The sequence below is a fragment of the Aythya ferina genome (assembly GCF_964211825.1).
Source record: "Aythya ferina genome assembly, chromosome: 17".
NCBI lineage: Eukaryota > Metazoa > Chordata > Aves > Anseriformes > Anatidae > Aythya > Aythya ferina.
This window is the reverse complement of record NC_140316.1, coordinates 14,421,091-14,444,617: the sequence shown is the minus strand read 5'-3', so window position 1 is coordinate 14,444,617 and position 23,527 is coordinate 14,421,091. Positions and strand designations below refer to the sequence as shown.

Genomic DNA, 23,527 nt, shown 5'->3' with positions numbered 1-23,527 from the left:
AAATAAATAAATTGACAGAAGGACAAATCAAATTGAGAGGACCAAATCTCACACCCTTAACTTACTGGGAAATTGGACCCTATTTAGTGATAATAATAATACAATACAATACAATACAATACAATATAATATAATATAATATAATATAATATAGTTGCTGTATTCTGAAAATAAAGATTGTGCTTCCATCCAATGCATTTCTCTCTATTAAAAAAAAATGCTATTTTCTACCAAGCTTCTGGGAGAAGCTACCAAAAGTTTCAGTGAACACACATTCACGGGCAGCTTTGTGGATAAATCCTGGCCTGGCACAATCAGGCAGCTGTGCTGAGGCTGTTACGAACAAGGCTTGTGATGAGTGCTTCCCTCTGGAAGCTTCAGTCCAGGAACCCCTCCCATTGTAGACCTAATCTACAGAATTTTACCCAGTGAAACAGAACAGGATTCTTAGATAATACAAAGCACTGAACTACGGTTCCTTTAACACCTATTTTCTGAAGAGGAAATGCAAATCTTGAAAATCAGGAATGTGTTGGTAGACCAGTTTTATCTACCAAAGCCTTTCATTTTTTAATTGTTATGGGCCTGGTTGCCTTTCATTCCAAATAAACTGCTGAGCGCCTCTGTGGTAACAAACGGCTGGAACGATGCTGTTCCTCACCCCAGTCACACCACCACCCAAATCAAAGACAGGTGAAAAGGTGCAAAACTGAAGACTCATGTCATTTGTGCAAATTTGTGTCTGGGAAGGACAAGCAGAAAATGGCAAGGGAGGTGACAGAGATTGGAAAATCCAGATCTAGGCAGAATTCACACAGGAGGCCACCACGGGAGATGTGCAGTTGCCTGCAGTGGAACCAAGACCCTTGTGTAGGAACCAGGACTCCAGGGCTAGGCACAAATATGTTGTTAAACAACTCTCTAGGTATTTTTAAGGAAGCTGAAACTCTAGCTAGATCAATTGTGAGTCTTTTCCTGTAAATGCTACACGCTGCTAACATTTTCAATATTTAGTGTCACAAGCTAAATCTGTGTGACAGTTGAGCAGCTCTCATTCACAAACAGAGGCGTGCTTGGTTTGCCATAGCCAGGCCAAGCTTCTGGCTTCATCAGGTGTTCCTTGTTGGGAATGTTTGCACCTTCTTTCTCACTATAGTGCTTTTCACCTGTCTTCATTTGACTTTATTGTGTTGATTTCAGGCCATTTCTCTAATTTGCCAAATGAATTTTACATTTTAACCATGCCAGAAGCCTTTTGGTCCTCTTTCTGGCATATCTTTCCTCTTGATTTTTTTCCTGCAGGCCTTTCCCTAGGAAGGATTCTTCTGTAAGTGCAGGCCTAAGCACAGGTCAATTTTCTCTTCTGATTGAAGGAAAAGGTCTACAGGGATGAATATTCCAGGTAGATAAGTGTGATTTTTTACATAGTGATCACATTCTGAGCCTGAGGGGCACACACTGGGAACCCCCATTACGGGACCCGTCCCCGAGCATCTTCAGCAGCTCAATGACCATGTGGGGGCTTCTCTGCAGAGCCCCTCACCAACGGGATAGTTTTGCATCCCACCTGCCTGTGCTGGGAGCTTGGAGAAGACCCTCTGCAGCCCTCCGGGAGCAGCAGCCCACAGGGAAGCCACCTCCACGGTGCCCACCTCATTTTCAGGGGCAAGCATTGCCCGCAGCAGCACGGCACGGCACGGGGAGGGAGTCGCTGCTGCCTGCTGCCTCTACCCACCGTGCCGTGCCGTTCCAAGCCGTGCCACGCCGTGCTGTGCTGTTGTGAGCCGTGCCACGCCGTGCCACGCCGTGCTATTCCCAACTGTGCCGTGCCGTGGCCAGCCGCTCGGTGCGGGCTGCCGGAGCTGTCCAGCCGCCCGCGCCTGCCTGCCCGCAGCTCCAGCCATCCCCGCCATGCGAGAGCGATGAGAGCAGCTCCTCCAGACGCAGCCCGGCAATGGAGGATGATTTATTCCAGCTGAGACAGCTGCCGTAAGTAGCACCGGTAGGGGAGCGGGGATGCGCGGGGTTTCTGCTCAACGGGCTGCGGGGATGGTGTGCATCCTGGGGATTTTGCAGGGAATTATTTCGGGGAAGTGTCTTAGGCCCCGGGAAGCAGGCCATTTTCCTTGTGTAGCTGCCTGGGTTCAGCATCCTGGGGCACGCAGGCAGGGGTTGGTTTGTTATATAAATTCACTCCATTTTAATCCTTGCACGAACTTGATGGCTGGTAGAAATAAGGAGGGGTGGAATAAAACCCTGCAAGTGCCAGAAGATTTTCTGAGAGGAAACATTGCTATTGCATTTGCAAGGTGGATTGCATCTGTAAATAACGTTGTGCTAGGGAAGGCATCTTCCTCGGCTTCCTGCTTCGTGCAGTGAACTGATTGCAGATTGCAACCTTTTTTTTTGCAAAGCTGTGTGTGCAGTGAGTATCATTAATACTTGCTAACTGTGTGTTTCAGGGAAGCAAACGCTGCTGCACAGGGAAAATGCTGTTGTTTATGACAAACTCCTTGCTGTTGGGATGTGGTTGTTAGATCTGTGCAAGAAGGTGATAAAAGCGCTGCTGCCTTTTAACAGCAGGATTTCCTTTCCTTTTCATGAGTTCAAAATGCTTTCTTTCAAAATAAGTGCATTTCTCCTAATGCTCCATTATCGTGTGATTTGAAACACATTCCTGTTTGTAAACCATTGAGTCTGCACGGCAGGGAATGAATGTTTAAAGTTGATTTTAAATATTAATGAGCTTGTGTCAATGACAGAACAAACTGTCCCATAACATTTCTAATAAGTTGGGAAAATGGACTTGAACTCCTGGTATTTTCAAATACTGAGTTCAGTTGCATTCAGCTTGTAAGTAAAAAGAATGAGACATGATTTCATTAGGCCATTTTTCCCATTTTTTTTTCTTTTTAAACAAAGCTCAGAAAAATGTTGTAAAGTACTTTTCAATGTAGGTATAATTAGATTTATTCCATACTGTAAGATCTTGCAAACAAATGCCTCTCACTGAGATGTCTCAGCTGTGAAAAAATTAGGAAGTACGGAACAGTGAATGTCTCTGTGTGTTTTTCTTCGTTTGTGTCAGTTTGCTTCATAGGTTCTTAAGTGAAAACCATTTTCTTTTATTTGCTGTGATGAGGAAGGTGGCCAGGGAGCTCTCTACTCAGATTGCCACTGAAGTATTTACGATTTTTAGATCAGTCACTGTACCTTTGTACAGCATCTGGAACCATCGTCTCCGAAATGGCCAGTTCTGAAAGTCTACTTGAACAAATATTACACAGTATGAAACAGTAACACAGGGATTTTGTGGTTTTGTGATTGGGTACTTTATGGTCAGAAAGGCTTTTATTAGTGTAAAAAGTTTTGCTTGTGGCTTGCTGGAGCACTGAATAGTTGCCAGTATTGATGGTATGAATGAGATTCAGTCATAATCCCCTGGAGTAATGGCACTTCAGACCTCCTGAAATCTGGAGAAAACGCGTCCATATGCTTCAATGGGCTTTGCATCAGGCTTTGGGACAACCAAAATTATAGTAAATAAATAAACTAACTAAGAGCAGATACAAATAAAAGTCGCAGCATTCTCTGTGACTGTGAAATGGAGACAGGAGAGTGATGGGAAAGCTGCCAGCTATTTGACCAAATAGTCCTTCAAGACTAACCAAACACAGCTTCAACCTGGAAAAGACCCAGCAAAGTGTTAATCCTCATTTCTGTATTCTCAGGGTGGTCAAGTTTCGCCGCACTGGGGAAAGTGCAAGGTCAGAAGAGGATGCCATTTCAGGAGAACATGAAATTCAGATTGAGGGTGTTCGGACAGAGCTAGAGGCTGTCGAGCTAGAGGATGGAGCTGCAGTGCCAAAAGAATTTGCCAACCCAACTGATGGTGAGCACGTTTCTTGTTTTCCTTCACGGAAAAAAAGTGTGGCCTCCTCACATCAGCCAGGATGAATACACTGGGTTTAGAGAAGCTAAGGATCCCCTGATCATAAAAGGAAACAATAACGGGTAAATTAGGTTGTACCTGAAAATGATGATTTAGAAACATTGTCCTCTGAGGGTTTCTTTATGTATTTGATTCTATATTACCAGTACTAGACCCTTTTAAGGAGCTGTATGTCCAGTTGTCACCACCAATTTCAGATAGGTGGCTTGCTAAAGTTTCCTTTAAAATTGATTGTTACTCCGGAATCATCTCCAAGTTTACTGGAACAGTTACACGTGGCTCAGCTGAGCGGGAAACCTCTGTGGTGTCCCTGTTTGCCACTTGCCTAGAGGACAAGAGGGACAGAATAAATTTCCATCCCAGCCTCTGCTTTCTGCCTAGGAAAAAAGTGCTGACTGCCCTGAAGGTAACACCACTTTAGAAGGCATGAGAAGTGCTGGTTTAGTCTTAGCACAAGACATACTCAAATTTTCTAGGATGGCTATTTTCCCAGAGTCTTATTTATTAACATATTGGTGCAATAGGAAGCCAGAATAGCATGGAGTGAGTTGGATGAATTTCTTGAAAGACTCAGTGCATCAATGCAAGTCTGCAGATATATGTAGCATATTTCAGTTGGCACACTACCCAAAAAAGTGCAAGCGATGCAGCCTGCCAGTACAGTGAACTTCAGTGCCAACACATCAAATGCCTGGGTTGCAGTCACAGACTCAGGTCCTGTGACATCTCTGCTTTATCAGTTCGGTTTTGTTTGATTTCCTTTTGGTTTGTGTTTGGTCTTTTGTTTTGTGAGGATGTCCAACTCTTAGCTAGACAAAGCTTTCCTATGGCAAATGTACTTTATTAGCTGCTGGAAGTGTTAAGTCCTTGAAACTTAAACTGATTAAAACAACTTGAAGATCAAAATTTGGTTGTATTTTTCATTTTGCATTTGAGCAAAGGAATTTGATATATCTTAGCCTCTTCAGATAGCGCAAAATAATGAGGTCATGGCAATGTGGGAAACAACCATCAGCATTTGTAACAAAACTGTTTTAACATTTAGATGTCTTGGGAAAATTCTTCATTCAAATAATTACAGTTTGACTCTCAATTCAACAAAATATTCTTCTGCACTTTCCATCTCTTGTATAGTATTATATATACTTATATATATATCGTATATATATTATATATACTTATATATATATATCTTTTATAGTATTATATATACTTCTGAGCAGAGGAAGTTGCAAGTGAGTGGCTGGTGGAGTCACTCTTGGTAGTAGTAAGCTGAAAATATACCGAAGTCATTGGTGCTACACTGATTTACTTCTACGTGAATAAAATATTTTATGAATATTTAAGATTGTCTTGGCTTTAGCACAATTCCTGAAAACCATAGAGATTTTCCTGGGTAAGATTTGTATAAAAGCTAGGTAGCTCTGCTATTTATTTTAAACCTAAGCAGATTACCCAATTAATAAGTAATTGCATTGACAGAAAATGCTGTCTCAAGGGATGTGTCTTACTAGGAAAGGAATACACTTCTGCACTAGAATTGTTTTCCTTCTAGATACTTTCATGGTGGAAGATGCGGTGGAAGCCATTGGATTTGGAAAGTTCCAGTGGAAGCTCTCTATCATTACTGGATTGGCATGGGCAAGTAATTTTTATGAAGGTCAATTGCATGATCACTAGTTAGAGTATCTAAGTGATTTCAAATTCTGTAGCCATTCTCTGTAGACGAAGAAATCTCTAAACAGATAGTTGTGCAATGAAGAGTGTTACCTAAAATTCTAAAATCACAGCTGGACTCAAACTTGTTATGTAGAGGTAATGAGTGGCTGGTTGGTTTCGCTGTTGCTGAAGTTGTTATAAGTCAGGGTTTGAAAAATCATTTTGGTTCTCTACTTCAAATACTTGTTTCAAATGAAAAATGTGCTAGGCTATTCCTACAGAGACAGATCTCAGTCTTCAGTCAGTGATTTTACCACATTTCATCCCATTAGCTACATTCTCTGCTTCCTATATTAGTCAACATTGTTCTTGTAATCTCTGTTTCAGGTGAACAGCGAGGCAGTACTCGTAGTTTTAACTTTGGTATCAAGAACAGGAAGACAGGCTTTGTTTTCACTTGTCTGCTATTTCTGAAGTGGTATTTGTTATATTTACTGTGGTATATTTAGGGTAGTAATACCTGGAGCCTGTATTTACTAGCTATCATCTACATGTAAGGTTGCAGTCTGCCGTGGTTCAGATCCTAAGTCAGTAGTGGAATTTGTACATCCACTGAACCTTGCAAACATAACTGTTTTATTTCACCTGCAGAGTGGAAATCGCATGAGCAGAACCAAAGTTAATTTCAAGGTGATGGATTATGAACTGCTATGTCAATCGAATTTTCAGTCAGTTATTTGTTTTTCTTTCTTTTTTACCTTTCTAGATGGCAGATGCTATGGAAATGATGATTTTAAGTATCCTAGCTCCTCAGCTTCATTGTGAGTGGCGATTACCAAGCTGGCAGGTTGCATTGCTCACATCGGTAGGAAAAATAACTGACAGCTCCTGTATTCTGTAAGGTTTTTACACTCATTGTTCAGATATTATGCTTTAGATCCCAAAGTTGACTCTGCTCATCACCTTTGGAAGTTGTGTTTGGATTAAAAGAAATAGGATTCTTTATTAAAACCAGAGCTTGAAGAAGAAACTTAGGGGAACTGAGGAAAATTTGCAAGTTTCAAAGTTTCATGTGATCTCTAGGAAAATTTATGAAGTGACTCAGATTCATCCTAAAATTCAAACCATTTAACTAATTAAAAAAAAAAGATAAATTTTGGCCATCTTTCCTGAAAATTCTTTTCACTGTATGTCGTTTCCCTTGTACATGGCCAGACTGGGAGCCATCAGGGAAAGAGCAAGCAGTCACTTTTCAAGGTGGGTCATCCAGTGATCTTTGCAAGCAAAGCTCTTATAATACCACCTCCAAGAATGGGGCTATGATGTTGGAAACATGTAATGCCTTTGGAGATAAGAAAACTGGTTTGGGGAACCTTCCCTCAGCGTATGCCTCTGTTGTGTTGCGTGTACTTTAACTCCTGCAACATTCTTTTTCCTGTAGATTTGATACCATTTGTGGTTTTGTGTAAATGGGTCAAAATATTCAGTAAATTTAAATAAGTTAAAATCATGAGGGGCCTTTAATTGTGAAGCTGTGTTTTCTTTGCTGTCATACAGAAATTTTCACTTGTCTTGTTGTTAAGGGGAAGATTTTTTTTCTATTTTTTTTTCATAGGTGGTTTTTGTGGGAATGATGTCCAGTTCCACCCTCTGGGGAAACATTTCAGATCAGTATGGGAGGAAAACAGTAAGTCTTCAGCTCTTACTGAAATATATTCAAGTATTGCTGCAGTGTGAGTGTTCTAGTGCATGATGTTCACAAATGTCATAGCCCACATGTACGAAGAATTAAGCACAATTAAGCAGAGCCAGAAGTGACCTCCCATGAAATAAAAGGACAGAAGTTTGGAGAGGAAAGCAGAAAATGAGAAGTGAGAAAAATAAACGCTGATGTAACAGCCTGACTGTGTTACAAACTGAAGTATGTTCTTTTTTGTTGTTGTGAAAGCCTCTGTGAAATTTTGTGTGCCATACAGCAAATCATTTAAATGGATTCTTTGTACAAATAGAGGAACTTTGTGCTCTGTTTGTGAATGGGCACATATATGCATCACTTACATCAGGTAACTTGTTGTGGTACCACCTGTGCCACCTTTCTCCAGTCGTTAGGAAACCTTTAGCTATTGGGCTTACAGAAATAGCATTGGCACTTTCTGGGTTTGAAGCTCTAGTTTGCATTTTGTTAATCTGTGTAACAGCAGAGACTTTTCCTTTTGCTTGTTTGTTAAATACAGGGGCTAAAGATCAGTGTGTTATGGACACTCTATTATGGGATCCTCAGTGGTTTTGCACCCGTGTACAGCTGGATCTTGGTGCTGAGGGGCCTGGTGGGGTTTGGCATTGGAGGAGTGCCTCAGTCGTAAGTAAATATTCACAAGTCCAAATTTCTCTTTTCTATCTTCTTTGGTTTATGTTTTTAAAAATGCTTGTATCAAATCGAAGACATTCCACAGTTTCACTGTCCCAAGCTCATTTTTCTTTTAGTATTTGCAACTAATATATTTAACCCTGAGAAGGCTTTGAAGATATCTAATACATCACTGAAGCGAATCAGATTTACAAAGACTTCCATGTGAACGAGCTGGGTACTTAAAAGTAATATGTTGTGTGCCCTGAGACCTGTTAAGCTTCTCTCATTCCCTCAGGTAAACTGTGGTGAAAATGAGAGGCCCAGGTAGCCCTCCTAGAATTGGATAAAACACAACAGACAGTGTTTGGTAGCTGTGCCCAAACACTGCATTGCCAGATTGTATTGGGGAAGTCAGTAAGGGATGATGTGGACTTGTTGCAATAAACTAGGAGTTAGAACGAAGGGGTAGAATGAAGCCCTGACTACTGTTTTTTTAGAACAACTCCAGATTATCGTTCAATCATAGCCTGATCTTTTGGTTCTGAACCTGAACTGGAATTCCAAAATCACATCATCCAAACCTGGAGCAACTGAGGTATTTTAATGGCTCAGACACATTTCTAACACAAAAGTAGCATCAGGATATTTCTCTATTACTTCTTTCCGTTCACTTAAGAGGAGGATTTCTAATTTTTCCACTTTAAATAAATAAACCTGCTCTTGGCTTTTAATTATAAATGGAAAGGGATGAGTATATCCATTCCCTCTCCGTGTAGTCTTTTATCCTTATTAATAATTGATATTTTGTCCCATGGAGGTGCTATTTCGGAGTAGTCAGAGCCTAAGTTTGATTGATGGCTCATAGACTTCTTCACAAGGCAGGTCAATATCCTGTCTTTTCTACTGCCATTCCCAGATAAAAGATTCAGAGCTGAGATGGAGCATCATAGTATTATTAATTTTCTTTTTCTGCTCACATGACCTCTTTTAGAAGCTGCACAAAAGCATAATGGGTGTGTAAAAAAGGAAAGTTCTTAGCCTGCCGTGTATCAACCAGCAGTGAGGCAGTTTCTGCCATGCAGTTCCAACTGAGCACAACTGGAATGAAGCAGGAGAACAACAAAGACAAAGTGTCAGAGTTAATAATGCCTTGTACTGCAAACACGTATTAGTGTTGTTCCACAGAGCCTCGGTGGAATGGCTGCAGCTCAGCTAATGACATTTTACAGAGGGGTGGATAAAACACAAAGGCAACATGACTTAATGAGAGACAAAGAAGAGATGGTTACAGAACTCAGAGTGGATTCCATTGCTGCTGAGCCTTTTTCTTGCTCTTACTATAATAGTGATACCTTTGACAAAAAGAATAAATATATAAGTAACGGGAGAAATAGCTCCTATCTAATATTAAGTAGGCTGTATAACTTTGGAAGTGAGTAGCTGAATTTCAGTGGAATGACGTAGGCATCTTTATCATTGTATTGTTGTATTCTACAATGGATATGAGAGAGAATTTTTGTGAAAGGTGCTATTAAAAAGAATGCATCCAGCAGTAATAAATTACCTCCTCTTGGAATCTTCTGTGAGATATTATGTAACCCTGAGTATGATCATTCACTTTTCCAGCTTCTAGTCTTGCAAAGATGTGTTGTATTCTCTAAAGAGAATGGTTCTTTATAGCATTATTTTTTCTCTGATTCCTGCTGTGAAATATAGGGAACTGCTCTACATTTCATGACATGATTCTTCTTCCTTTGCCTCTTAATTACTGATTTAATAGCATACTTTGATGAACCAAATTCTGGGAAGTTAGAGATCAATCCACCATTTCTCAAGTGAGAAGGAATTTTGCCACAAGCATTAAAGAAAGCCTAAGGAGTTTACAGGCAGGAACAGGATGAGTCAGTGGAATGCAAATAGAGTAGGAGCAAAGTACTACAAGTCTTTCCAGACTGAAGGGGACAAGAGAGCCTCAGCTGGCTGCTGGCCCTGGGGTTCCATCCTCAGCAAATACTCATACAGAAGCTGTACCATTACTTCTTGGCACAGTTATGAAACAACTCTGCAAAGTTAGACGATTTCTTTTTGAATTCCCATGATAAAAGAATGCAAATTATTTACCAGTGTTATATGTTAAGTATTGTTATTATTGTATACCAGTAACACAATCAGATCTAGAAAGTATTTACCTCTTAGAGAATTGAAACCTGGCAGAGTAGGCCAATGTGAAATTCACTGAGCCAGTTGTAATGCCCTGAAGAAATATTTTACCTAGCAGGCATCTGTGTTGACTGCTGATGGACCACATTGAAAATACAGGCATCGTGCCTGTCCCAGCCCAAAGCAATGGTAGGAAAACATGCTCCAAGAACCGCTACATTTAGCCAACAACTATAGCGTCACAAAGTCACATGAACAGAGCAAATCCTTCCTTTTTTGCAATGATGAACTAAAAGAGATTGTTTTCTTGTAGCAAGTGGAGTCTGAACACTGTCCAGTTTTGAAGGCCGGGAAGGGGTTTCTGTTACCATTGTGTATTTGGGGATTTTAGTAAAAGACAAGTGTATTGCCTGAACATCTCTCAATGTGTTAACATAACATTTTTCTCAATGTTCACTCTTTACAGGGTAACCTTATATGCTGAATTCCTTCCAATGAAAGCCAGAGCAAAATGCATTTTATTAATAGAGGTGAGCAGTGTAGCTATATGTACTGGTCTGTAGGGGGACAAATTCTGCTGTTGCTTACATCCATTCAGTTAGTGTGGAACTGAGGTTAACCTCATACACTAGATCTAGTTCGGGTCTGAAAGCAGCATACTGCATTTTTGTATGGGTTTGCTGGTCTGCCTTTTTGCAAATGAACATGCATCCAGTGCTGCATAAGTTATTGTTGTGCTCCAAGATAACATGAGCTGGCTCGTGAAGATCCAGATTAGGAGGGTTTGCATTTGTGTTCCTCAATACCATGAGGATATGTGCCTGAAATCTCCTTTTTTGCATATTTCTGAGGTGAATACTCACATGGAGTGAGCTAAGACAAGCCTGCATCCTGCTCTCCAGCACTTAAGGCTAGTGGTCCCAGAACCAGTGCCAAGCACCCAGCACTTCTAAGGGTAGCATGAAGGAAGCCCTTTGGGTATGACCTAATGCCATGGTGAAATTAATCTACAGCTCACTACTGGATAACAGAGAACTGACTGTTCAGTAAATTGAGAGCTAAATTCAGCTCTCCAGACTCACTCCAAATATATCAAAGTCACAGAGTGCAGAATTTTGCCTTATAAATACTTTATGGCAACATATGCAGCCCTTGAACGGATGGTTGAAGGGTGCCAGTGCTGAGTAGAGAACAGTATTGTTACTTGTCTGCATCAGTCCATTCGGAAGGAGTATCCTCATGAAAAATACTAAATCCAAACAGCTTCTCAAATAAAAAATCAGTTTTCTAAGGTAACTGCTGGCTAATCCTACTTTCAGTTGATTAATCTTTTGGAAACAGAGTTCAGTAGGTAAATGACGCCTTTCTGTGTCACTTTTGTTCTGCCACAGTTTGGCTATCTCAGAGCAACCCTGGGTTAGAAATACATTCTGAGCATTAAATAGTGAGCTAACAGGAAAAGGAAACTAGTCCTTGTTCAGATTCATAATCCAAAGGAGAATAACCGTGCATGGCTAAGATATGCAAGAGGATGCCAGCTCCATCACTTGCCAGGAAGCTATCAATTCCTTCTTTCATTTGCAGGACAAACTCTGTGGCTTTGGTAGCTTGGTTTTGTAAAGGAAAACAAATACCATAAATCTCATAGTGATAGGAGGGAATAATACCCAGAGACAGATGTTAGTAGTTATTAATAGAAGCACAATGTGATGAGTCCTTTCATTATGAGAAGCTACCTACAGTTAATCATGAGTGTTTAAAGAAAGTCGATGCTAGATTTTCAGAACTGATCTTCTGCAACATGTAAACAAATCCCCTTAAATGTCTGGGTTTCTGTTGAATACAGTGGTGCATATTTGAAATGTCTCTGGCATTTCTCTTTCCAGCTGTCCCATGAGAGCACATTTTAGAATGCTACAAAGAATGCCTTAATAACATTCTCATTCTCATTTCTGACCATTTCTTTTCCCTTTGGCAGGTCTTTTGGGCTATTGGGACCGTGTTTGAAGTCCTCCTGGCAGTGTTGGTGATGCCCACTCTTGGATGGCGATGGCTTCTCATTCTTTCTGCCCTTCCACTTTTGCTCTTTGCTGTCCTATGTTTTGTAGGTATTTTTCTAAAGATGTGTACCCTGATTGAAGGGTATTGTGACAGCTTTTGGGCTTTGAGTTGATGTATTTGTGAAACATCTGAAATAATGACAAAAATTCCATTGTTTCAGCAGAGTACTAGTAACAACAGTGCAGTGAGAACTGTGTTTATGTGACTGTAATTGCTAGAGGACAATGGTGGGCTGGAACTTATGAAGCCAAATCAGGCTTGGCAATCTCTTTCCAATTTAATGACTTTGTTTCAAGTCATTTCAATGGAATCAACATTTTATTAAAATCTGTTGCTGTTTCCCTGACTGCTCTTTAGATTCTTAAATTATTTTACCAAAAATCATAACTTCTGTAATTAATGTCCATCCAAAAAACTGACCCAAGCCAGGGGTAAAATCTGCATAGTGCAGGTTCTTAAATAAGGGTGTATTTAAGTTAAACCTGAGCTTCAGTGTGCTATTAGGTAATATGTCTGCCATTCATTCAGTCTTCTCAAACATGTATATCCTTGTCAGGTTGTTTAGCAGCTCTTATTATTCCTTAGTCGCTGTCATTGTTTTTCAGGAATACCTCCAAACAGTTATACAAGTGCTAACATGCACAGTTTTTAAAAGGAGCTTAAAAATGCAAATTTTGTAATGCCTAGAGCATCTTGTTATCTTCCCTGGATGCTCTGCCTTTCCCACTGAGAAAATATAATGCCAAGATCCTGCAAAAATGTCTAATATTTCTCAAGAATGAAAATGAGGCAACAGAAGGGAAAGATTTAGGCTGGAGTTCTGACTTTATGGTGAAAGTGCTGTTTTGCAGTTTCTTAAAGCCTAATAAGGAACTTGACCTTTGACACAAAGATGTTTTTCTGATTTGTTAAAGATTGGTTCTGTGATCCCTTCTTATGTTAGTAGTCTGCTGGAGTCACGGAGGTTTCCCACTGTAAACCCACAGAGAAAGTCCCCAGTTTGTGTACTGCTGTGTTTTTGACATCTTTGTGCATGTGATGTGCTTTGCTCTGCTAGTGGCTGCCAGAAAGTGCCAGGTATGATGTATTATCTGGAAATCAAGAAAAAGCAATTGCCACTTTAAAGCGGATAGCAACAGAAAATGGAGCTCCGATGCCCTTGGGAAAATTAATTATTTCCAGACAGGTAGGTACAGGTAACAGACACCTTAATAATGTGGGATGTAGTGAAACTGTACTACAGTCATGTGTATTTTTATAAGCAAATAATCAATGTTAAATTTAATTTTGATGTCTCAACCACTAATTAAGAATGAGAGATGATCACGTATATCTATTCCACAGTGAGGAAAACTTAGCCTGTACTAACTACATTTTTATTTACATGAAAATCCCAAAAGTCAAAAGGACCTTCAAAATGTTATTTCGTCTCTCTTTAAGACCCTTCTGTTAAAGAAGATCAGATCTCATGACTGTAGGAGAGCTCAGATCAAAATTCCCAGACCTAAACTCATGAGGCAAGGTGGAATTGGACCCTTTAGCTGTAGCTCATTTTGAATCTAATTCTGGTTTTGTGGAGTTGGAAAGCTACAAGCTCCTATTCAGTCCTAACGCATGGAATAATTCAAGTTGTTACTTCTGAACTGTATTATATTTCTGTGTGAATTGCACTGGATTTCTTTTCTCTTTAGTTTTATATGGCCAACTTTTCAGCACCCCTGTCAACATACAAAGTGGCTCTGCATTTACAGAACAAAGAGCAGGCTTTTATAGGAAAAGAAAGTTACAAGAAAAGTTACAAGAAAAGAAAGTTAGCCAGCAATCAGGGACAGCAGAGGGAGACCCGTAGATTTGAACAACAGCAAAATTGTAGAACTAGGCAGGAGCCTGTTGGTAATGATCTTACTAATTGGAAATACAGGTTTGATTTTCTGTGGTCTGCATCAGTGACGACTGGAGATCCTGTGCCTTTCACAAATGCTTGGTTCAGTTAGGGTAATTTTGATGGGCTGTGCAAGTTTTTGATGGTCTGCAAGTTTTGGAAGATTCTGTTTTCAGGGTGGGGTGGGAAAGCACTTTTCCTTAACCACAAGTTTATGTGCTGAGCCTGCCTGTCTGTCTGTCTAAGAAACACTCAGTTTAAAAGGGGTCTGCTTGCCGGAGGGCTGCTTATAGTTCCATGGGACCTCACCCTAGATCAGAAGCCCTGATGGGCTGTGCTAATTTACCAGAGCTGACTGTGGGCCACATGAATCATGTGTCAGCTGAGGATTGGCAAAGTTCTGCTCTACCTCTTTCCAGCCTCTCCTTGTTCAGATAGATTCTCACCTTCCTTGTGAAGCAGTAGCATGCCCTGTGCATGAACTGTTTTGATAATGGTGTGTTCCCAGAGAATTTCACTTAGCAGAGGATTCCAGCTTCATTGTGGCTCCTCCAACGTGAAAAACCCCAAGCTGAAATTGAACACTTGTCCTGAGCTGTAGTACATCATACTTTGTGTTATGTTATCCCTTGCTACCATACGTCCTCCAGTCCAGGACCAGTGAGTACCACGATTGTCTGACTTCCATTTGTTTTCAACAGGAAGACCGAGGAAAAATGAGGGACCTTTTTACACCACATTTTAGATGGACCACGTTGTTACTCTGGTTTATATGGTAAGAGAAAATATAAATGGCTCAGTGCCAGCACAATTCTGAATGGCTTCTGATGGAGGTATTTTATAGTATCACTAAAATACAACAGCTTCCTCCTCCTCAAAATAAATAAATAAATAAATAAATAAAAGTATTGATTTGTAATTTATTAAAACACCCAGTCACTAGCATTCTAGATCTAATTGCCCTTTCATTTTCTAAATGCTGATAGGAAATAGCTTTGAGGTACTACTTAGCAGGAGTCCTCACACAGTGAGTTCAGTTTTGATTTGTGTTGTTTGCTATAGGTTTAGTCAGCTGAAACTTCCTCTCTTATTTTCTTCCTTGCAGGTTTTCCAATGCTTTTTCATATTATGGGTTAGTTTTATTAACTACAGAGTTCTTCCAAGCAGGAGACGTCTGCAGCAGTGAGTACTAGTCCATCTCTTCTTTTTAAATATGCCCTGCAAAGCAATGGAATGTCTTTTATTGGCTCACTTTCTGCTGTTAGTTTGAAAAGGACTGTGGATGCCAGTATGAATTTTAAGGCATCAAAACTGTTCAGTTCCAGCTGTATCTTCCGGGCAGAATATACCTGCTGTTCTGCAGAGTTTCTTCCATGCTTCTCTTCTATCAGTTTCAGCAGTAAGAATTGTTAGGACATAGCAGGAGTAAAGGAAGATGAGCGGAGAAGAGATTACTTAAATTATGTTCTTTTTTTTTTTTTTCTCCCACAGTTTCCAGTAGAAGGAAAGAAGTTAAAGCAAAGTGCAGCCTGAGCTGTGAGTATCTGACAGAGGAAGACTACACTGATCTGCTCTGGACAACTCTGTCAGAATTCCCTGGTAAGTGGCGATAAGAAGCATCAGTTCTTCACTGCCAACATGAGTGGAATGGACTCAGGTACAGCAATGCAATGGGCTCTTCTGTCTGGCCTAATATCAGTGTATTTTCAGCTTGGACAGTTTAATATATGCATTACACACAGTAGCTGTAGCTCCCTTCACTGTCCATGTGATCTCTGCAGATAAAATCACTAGTAATTGCTTTGTGAAGCTATAGAGGCCTGTCTCATTGTGGATTCTATCCAAGCAACACATTATGCATTCAGAGGAAGAGTAACAATTAAATCAAAGGGGCAGGATTGCTTGAACTTTTATCCATAAATGACTATCCAGAACTATTTTAAAGGGATCGTGGGTATAGTGAATCAATGGCGGACTTGCTTCCTAAAGCTCTGTGTCCAGCATTAGTCATGATTTTTAGTCAGTTTCTGATGAATTTCAATGAACAGCTTGACACAGGACAACCAAGATAGTATATGAGAGCCACTGTTTCTTCACATGTAGAAGATGATCTCTCAGTATTAATCTGTCTGAAGTAATACAGTGAGGCAGTGGTCAGGATATGTTCAGTATTCTATATTGTAGTTTCAGGGACTCAAAGAGAAGCCATTTAATAGGTGAAAAGTTGTACTTCTGTGACTGGCAAATACAGAGTCCCTACCTAATGGGAAGGCTGTCCTGTATAACAGTCATTCTGAGAAGGATATAAGTGTACAGCGGAGAGAATACAGTATGTACTCTTGGACTCATGCTGTTGCTGACCAGACTCATTTGATCTTAAGACACAATAAAGTAGGAGTAAGAAATAATAAGGGGGTATCTCTGAATGACAAAGGCAACACTGATGCTTGCATAATCCTCACACTTGCTGTACCTCTGCTTTGAAAAAGATCTGGAAAAGTTGCAGAAGAGAATATTTGAGATTGGGAGACTTACAGAGCTTGATCCATTTCTTTTATTAAAGAGCAGGTGAGAAGTAATTTGATGGCAGCATGTAAATAACTTAATGGGAAGAAAATATTAGGTTCTAAAGAGCCTTAAATCTAGCAGGAGAAAGATTAGTAGGGGACAGTGGTTGGAAGTTGAATGAAATATATTCCAGTTAGACATGAGTCAGGCATTTTCAGTGCTCAGTTTGGTAACCACTGCAATAACCAGTATTTAGCAGATGTCAGAGTTGATTGCTTGCTCCTACATCAGGTTGTGTCCCCTGAATGTGCAGGCACGTGGGTGCTCGGACCTCTGGGGCTGTGAACATGGCACAAAATCATCTGAGACATGGAGCTTCTGCTCTGCATGTAGTACCAGTGACTGGGACAGTCTGTTCTACTCCCCTGCCTGATGCCTCTGCCAGCAAAGTATTATAAAAAGAGAACAATTTTTCAAATCTCAGTAACAGCTTATGTTAAAAGCTAGCTGATGCAACCTCCACCTGAGCTCTGTTCCCAACAGTCAACTTGTCTCCTTCTGCAGGTGTGTTAGTAACACTGTGGATTATTGATCGGATAGGCCGCAAGAAAACCATGGCCCTGTCCTTTTTTGTCTTCTCGTTTTGCAGTCTTTTGCTGTTCCTCTGTGTTGGAAGGTAAGTAAAACACAATGAAAAAGTGGTACTGATTCATCCACGTTCTCTCTTGATTGTAGCAGAAGTGGAGGTTTGAAAATCTGTGAGTTGGTCGTGCTCAACTGGAAAAAATTAAGGATGATCTTAGGTTTTCTCACAAGGGTTTGATAGAAAATTAAAAGAAGTGGGAGATGAGAAATACTTCACTGTGATTTTACAGACAGAACAATCCAAAGGGGAAATTAAGACATCATGTCTGAGTAGGAGGTAGTCATTGGACAGTTTTAAAATCAGATCTGATGTCACTGAGAGTCTGCCTCTGACTGCATCAAGCCTCAGTGCCACATGCATGCAACAACGTCTGTTTCTTGGGGCTGAAGAATAAGGAAACAAAAACGTAGCTGGTGGAGAGCTGTATGAATTTAAACCTTTTCAGGCACTGTAAGAAACGTTACAGTACAGAAAATGTGTAATGAGAAACCTTACAAAGCTGCAAATACTCAGTTGGTATGGAAAAGGAAAGCTGCAGTCTGATTTCCTTCTCGTCTCTGCCTTTTTTCCTTAGCACCATTCATAACATGGGATATATTTTTCTTATTTAGATAAGCTTAGGCATTGGCTGTTTATTTCAATAGTCTGCAGCTGTCATTTAGAATGAATACACTTAGAAAACTGATGTGATTGTGGGAATGCACATTGTTTGGCATCATTATTATATTAAAGGTCCAGAAAAAATAAAAGGGGTTCATTAAAAAACAAAAAGAATTGCTCTAACAAATTTAGCATTTTTTTATTGCACTTGCCTCCAAGTTAAACAAACAGATTGTACAGAACAATCCCAAACACTGCTCTCCTTTTTATTCTCGCAGAAATGTTCTTACTGTGCTGCTCTTCATTGCAAGAGCTTTTATTTCAGGAGGATTTCAGGCTGCTTATGTTTACACTCCTGAGGTAAGGAGGTTGATTTTGTAATGAGAATATTTAAGGGGAGTGAGAACATGGTGGGAAAGTCATTTTTATGACCTCTTCACAACGGACCTAACCCCAGATATGAGTTCACGATCTTGTTGTCGTTGTCTAACAGAACGTGCTCTAGTGCCACTTATTAATTTCCGTTGATTAAGGAGACAGAAGGAAGAGCAGAGAGCTGCCCACTTGGGTTAACAGCTTAATGCTTTGTTCACAGGTTTATCCAACAGCCACGCGTGCTTTGGGGCTGGGAACGTGCAGCGGAATGGCCAGAGTGGGAGCCCTCATAACCCCGTTCATTGCACAGGTAAATTCCCTCCTCCCGAGGCTGATGGCACAGGAAGGTGATGGAGAAGCTGCCTCTCTGCTGCAAGGGCTGTACCAAGGGCAGTCTGTGCATGATGGATTGAAGGAGAGTTGTTGCCCATTTCCTGAGGAGAGTTCAGGTTCACCTCTGAGTTTCTCTCTTACTCCAGAGGTCATATGATGGGGAATAAATAACCAAGGAGCAGGCTGCTGCATGGATGTAAGGGTGGTTTGTGAAAAACATTGCAAAAGATAGGTCTTAAATAGGGGGAAGAGCACAAACCAGATCAAGAGAGCTCTTGCTGCAGTCTCCCTTCCAACCATATTCCCTGTGCTGGAGAGCACTATAATGGGTTAAATTGCCACGGCACTAAAATTCGTCCTACTACATTAGGATTTGCACTTCTTTCTGTGATAAGGCTCAGTAAGTACTATTTTGTATTTTCTGCCTTTTTTCTGCAGGTGATGTTGGAATCTTCAGTCTATTTAACACTGGTGGTTTACAGTGGATGTTGCCTGCTGGCCGCTGTGGCTTCCTGCTTCTTGCCCATTGAAACAAAAGGCCGTGGACTGCAGGAGTCCAGCCACAGAGAATGGGGACAGGAGATGGTTGGGAGAGGATCTCATTCCCCGGGAGTCACCAGGTCAAACTCTGGATCACAGGAATGATGGGACACGAAATCCTGAGGGAAGAATGGATGATCTGATCAAGATATGTTTCACAAAAGTCCAAGCCTGAAGCGTAGAAAGCAGACCATACTGTCACTGCCAATGTCATGTGTCAAACTGCAGGAACTGTTGGGTTGAGCCCAAGCACATTGCATCTCTACTGCTCCTTGCTCACACTCATAAAAACTTTGCTTCCGTATTGAGAGGCATTTGATCCCGACATCATTTGAAATTTAGCAGGAAGGGTTTTTCTTAAGTTTCTTGTGCTTGCATGGTCAGCTACTCAGCTTAAAATGTCCCGTGTCAAGCAAATAGCTAACTGAATGCCACTCAGTATAAGCTGTAATTAAAATAATGTACTCTCGATGCCTAAAATCAAAAGATTTATATTTATTGTGTACCTGGCATAGCACACGGTGGATTCCATACACTACAGGATAGGTTTTATGAATTAGATGCCTGCCTTGCACTTTTTAGCCATCGACAACAACAAAATGAGGTAACAGCAAACCAACCAATGCTTTCTAGTTCCCTTGCTTACGGGTTCTGCTCCTTGAGGATTAACAGGCACTGTAAGTGAGACTGCTTGGAATCTATTTCCTGAATGTTTCTGCCTCCCGAGGCAGGTAGTTTCGGTTGCTGAGGATTGGTATTTGTTGCAGAGATGGAACCTCATATGAAAAATGTAAATCTTGATGGTTTGGAGCAGAAAATGACTTTTCTAACGTTGCCAGAAACACTGAGCACTCTGTTTGTTGCCTGGTGAAGACTGCTTCGGCTGTACTGGTGTCTCTGTGTGTGTGGAGATGCACGCTGTGTTTTTCTGCATGGGTCCAGGTCTGTTTCTGCTCAATTTGCCTAAGTATGTTCCCGCAGTGGTGTAGCCAGGCCCTTCGATCAAGATGCCTCCGTCGGAACAGCTGCGTGTAGCGGTTTGGAGGGAGCCGCTTTCAAGTGGCTCCCAACAAAAGCTGGTCTCCTGACAGCTGGACTGAACTTCTCGAGAGCTGCAGATTGTACACCGACTGCAACGTCAAGCTGGTGACAAAGGAATGTATCTGGCATCATGTCATAAACATACAAAAATCCTGGGAAGAGCCAAACCGCGATCTTCCTTGGAAGAGGAGCTGCACTCCTTCAGACGTAGCTAGCCTGCGGAGGTCGGTGACCCTGGAGAATGTAAAAGTTCAGGTGGGGATACGTTTGTCTTCTTTGTCTGAAATCTGTCACTATGCAGGGAGTTAGGTTTCAGAGTCTGTGGACATGCAGCGAGGAAATACGTAAGGAAACTGAGACCTGCCCTAGCCACGTCTCAGTTTATTTTACGGATTCCAGACTGTGGAACACACAACCAAATGTGAGATGGACTAGATGCTAATCACTAGGCTGTGGGAAAGCAATACATTTTTGTAATACGTGTGGTCAGTTGTCTCACATAAGCATAGGTAAGTGTGCAACAAATTTTGCACAATAGGCTATTTTAAATATTCTGGGAACCAGGCCCTTTTTCTCTGGGGCAACAACAGGTCACTGAGTCCGTGTTTGGGTGCAATACAAATGAACACAGTTGGGGTTCACCTTTCACTTAGGGATTTGCAGCACTGTAGTGTGGTATAATGCTCTAAGACATGTTAGGCTGAATATTTTTAGCACTGAAGGAAAATCAGAAGTGGATAATTCCTTAAAGAAGCGGAGGAAACTCAGACTAATAAAAAATAAGGCCAAAGAGATTGTGGATATTCTGTGTTTGCGTATCTTCTGCTGAGAAAGGTTAAAGTCTGACAAGGCACCAGAGTGTCTGTCCACTCGTTTACCACTGGATGATGGTGACTGCAGTGAGAGACTCCAGAAACAGTTGGTGTGAGCGGGCAAACTTTCCTTCTCACAGCTGTGAAAATGCAGCTTGGCTTTTGGGGGTCGCGCTGTGGCTGTGGCTGAGGACGTAGAACCACCCTGTCCGTCCCCCGTTGCTCTGTGTCGGTTCAGTTCTCTTTGTCTCTGCTGTGTCTGCGTCCCCTGTGCTCAGCCTCCAGCAACCTCACGTTCCAGTCAGTCCTCAGCAAACAGACGGGGCTCTCACGGAGCTGACAACCAGCACGAGGAATTTGTTTTCACCTCCTTTTGTCAGGCAGTGGTTGGGAATTTTCCCAGTGTAAAACTGGGGCAGCTCAGCGCTGCCTCCGAGCAGAGACACCCCGACTGGTTGCCCACTCGGGCACACCCAGAGGCTTGTGTCTCTTCTCACCACGCATTTGTGCAGTTAGTTATGTTTACAGCATGGTGTACCCCAAAAACTGGAGGGCCTCAGGGGGAATTCAGCTGGGTGCGAGCCCCCGTCAGAGGTCAGGGTGGATACAAAGTGCAATCCGTGGCCTGAAGGAACGGCGCCTTACAGCCCAGCTGCTGCGTCTGTCTGTCTGTTACTGGAGGCCTTGGGGTTCAGATTCTGCTTTTCCAGTGTTAATGTTCACACAGCGCTTCATTTTTTCTCAGTCAATATTCAACAGCTTTAAAAGACTGCATTGCCATGGCCTTCAAAACGTGCAGTCGGAGAGTTTTAGGGAAGTTTATCTATCTAATAAACTCGCACACGTGCATACTTCAAATAACATTTTTCCCAGGTACCAATTTATTGGTAATGCAAAGCCTTTTGATGCTGTTGAGTAGCTCACTTTTAACCTGTGACATTTACAGTATTAAAATATATATATATATTGAAGGCATTTTTGCTTTTCACTTTTAACAAATTCTGCACTGAGAATGTATATAATGGTACGAGTGCCAAGACTGGTCCTGCTGGGACAGCTTCACGTTCTGGGTCTTTGATTTAAAGACAGAGATGCCTCCAGCATGCTCCAAAGCTCGGTGAGGTCTGTGAGAGCCTCCATGGACATTCACGGGCTTTGGGTGAGCTGAGCAGAGAGCACAGGCAGGAGCCCACCACAGCTGACATCAGTAGGAGCCTACTGCACACGTAGGAAACCGAGGTTCAGGTTCTGCAGGTGCTTGAATATTAATAATGGGAGGACACTTTAGATAGTTCACCGAAACATGGAAGACCATTTGGCTTGATACACAATAGCCTATAAACGATCACAAGTCATATTTTGTTAATATGGCAACACCATTGATGTATATAATAAGCTTCCAAAGATTGTTTTACACACCGTCGAGTATTTTTCACTGATGCAGGAATTCATAGAGCTAGTTCATTTAAAAAAAAAGATAAAGTGAGATAATTTTGGATTAAAATTGAGAGCAAACAGAATTGTGGGATTCGGAGTTTTGCTAACTGTCCAATATCTTCATGTGCAAAGCTGTTGTGGGAAAATACTTCTCCAAGTGTGCTTTGATGGAATGATTCAGTATTCCTAAATGCTTGCCGAAAGAACATTGAATGTTTTCTTGTGTTTGAATGTACAGTTTCTAAGCTGGATACATTTTAATGTTTAAAAACTTTGTGTATATCAGGCTTGTTGTAAAATACTCCTTTTGTTCCTATGTTCCCGATGCGACATTGGATAGTTTAATTCCACACTCGATATTTTATGTTAAACAAATAAATAGTTTTTTCAGTAAAATTGCTTCTGGCTCTTCCATGGGACTTTTACAGAGGGTAAGTAGCTCCGCTGGGCTGTTTGGTCTTGGAGTTCAGCTCTTTGAGCTCTGGGGACTCAGCCGGATGCCCAGAGGGGCTCAGAGCTCTGCAGACCTGGCTACGTCTGCGTGTTTTGTGCCTTTGGACCTGGAGGAAAGCCACAGGAGTCCTGTCTGCCTTGCACGTAACCTCACAGATTACTACAGCTAAATAATTGAAAAATTATCTGACAATCTTCAGTTACCTCTTGGATTTCATTTAATTTGGGCAATAAAAGCCCGGCAGCTTTGCTCCTTGCCTGGGGGCTGTTCTGGCACTGTCGGGCACGCAGGGAGGTGGCTGCGCGTGTCTGGACTTTGGGGCAGGGAGGGTCCTTTCTGCTTATTAACTTTTTAATGTAAGCTTTTATTTTACCTATCTCTTTGTTATGAAATCTAATTAAGCACACAGCCCCGTGTTCCCCTGCCCTTTAAGTGATGTTCTTGTTTTGAAGTCCGGCAACTTACAAACAGGAGGTTGCTCACCTCTGAGTCAAAACGACGATCTGCACGTACTTTGGATGCTAATTCGGCGTGCTCCCGTCCCGGCGTGCAGCAATCTCCCCTCTCACAGCTCACACAGCCGCCGACGGTCCTTTGGGATGAAAAGTCTCGTTTCTGGGAACGGAAACAGCCGGTAACTGCGGGAGCAATCGCATTGTAGAAGCGATGCTTGGGGATAATATTCATTCTTCTGTGTTTGCTGTGATTTTTTTGGCA

At 41.5% G+C, this 23,527-nt stretch overlaps 1 protein-coding gene across 1 annotated transcript; it reads left to right on the top strand.

The window, feature by feature from the left end:
* The first annotated feature begins 1,812 nt into the window (after positions 1-1,812).
* SVOP (SV2 related protein) lies at positions 1,813-22,467 on the top strand. The gene is made up of 16 exons (XM_084491583.1): positions 1,813-1,989; positions 3,732-3,892; positions 5,508-5,593; positions 6,378-6,476; positions 7,227-7,298; positions 7,846-7,970; positions 10,588-10,651; positions 12,100-12,225; positions 13,240-13,368; positions 14,766-14,839; positions 15,170-15,246; positions 15,556-15,663; positions 17,137-17,248; positions 18,097-18,178; positions 18,414-18,503; positions 18,965-22,467. The coding sequence occupies exons 1-16, from the start codon at positions 1,955-1,957 to the stop codon at positions 19,169-19,171; spliced, it is 1,647 nt and encodes a 548-aa protein (XP_084347709.1). The 5' UTR covers positions 1,813-1,954; the 3' UTR covers positions 19,172-22,467.
* Positions 22,468-23,527: the final 1,060 nt, after the last annotated feature.

Bases quoted from the DNA above. Each gene is read 5' to 3' on its own strand.
- SVOP (XM_084491583.1), top strand. From the start codon at position 1,955: ATGGAGGATGATTTATTCCAGCTGAGACAGCTGCC. The intron at 7,299-7,845 runs GTAAGTCTTCAG...TGTTAAATACAG, and splicing joins ATCAGTATGGGAGGAAAACA to GGGCTAAAGATCAGTGTGTT. The intron at 7,971-10,587 runs GTAAGTAAATAT...CACTCTTTACAG, and splicing joins ATTGGAGGAGTGCCTCAGTC to GGTAACCTTATATGCTGAAT.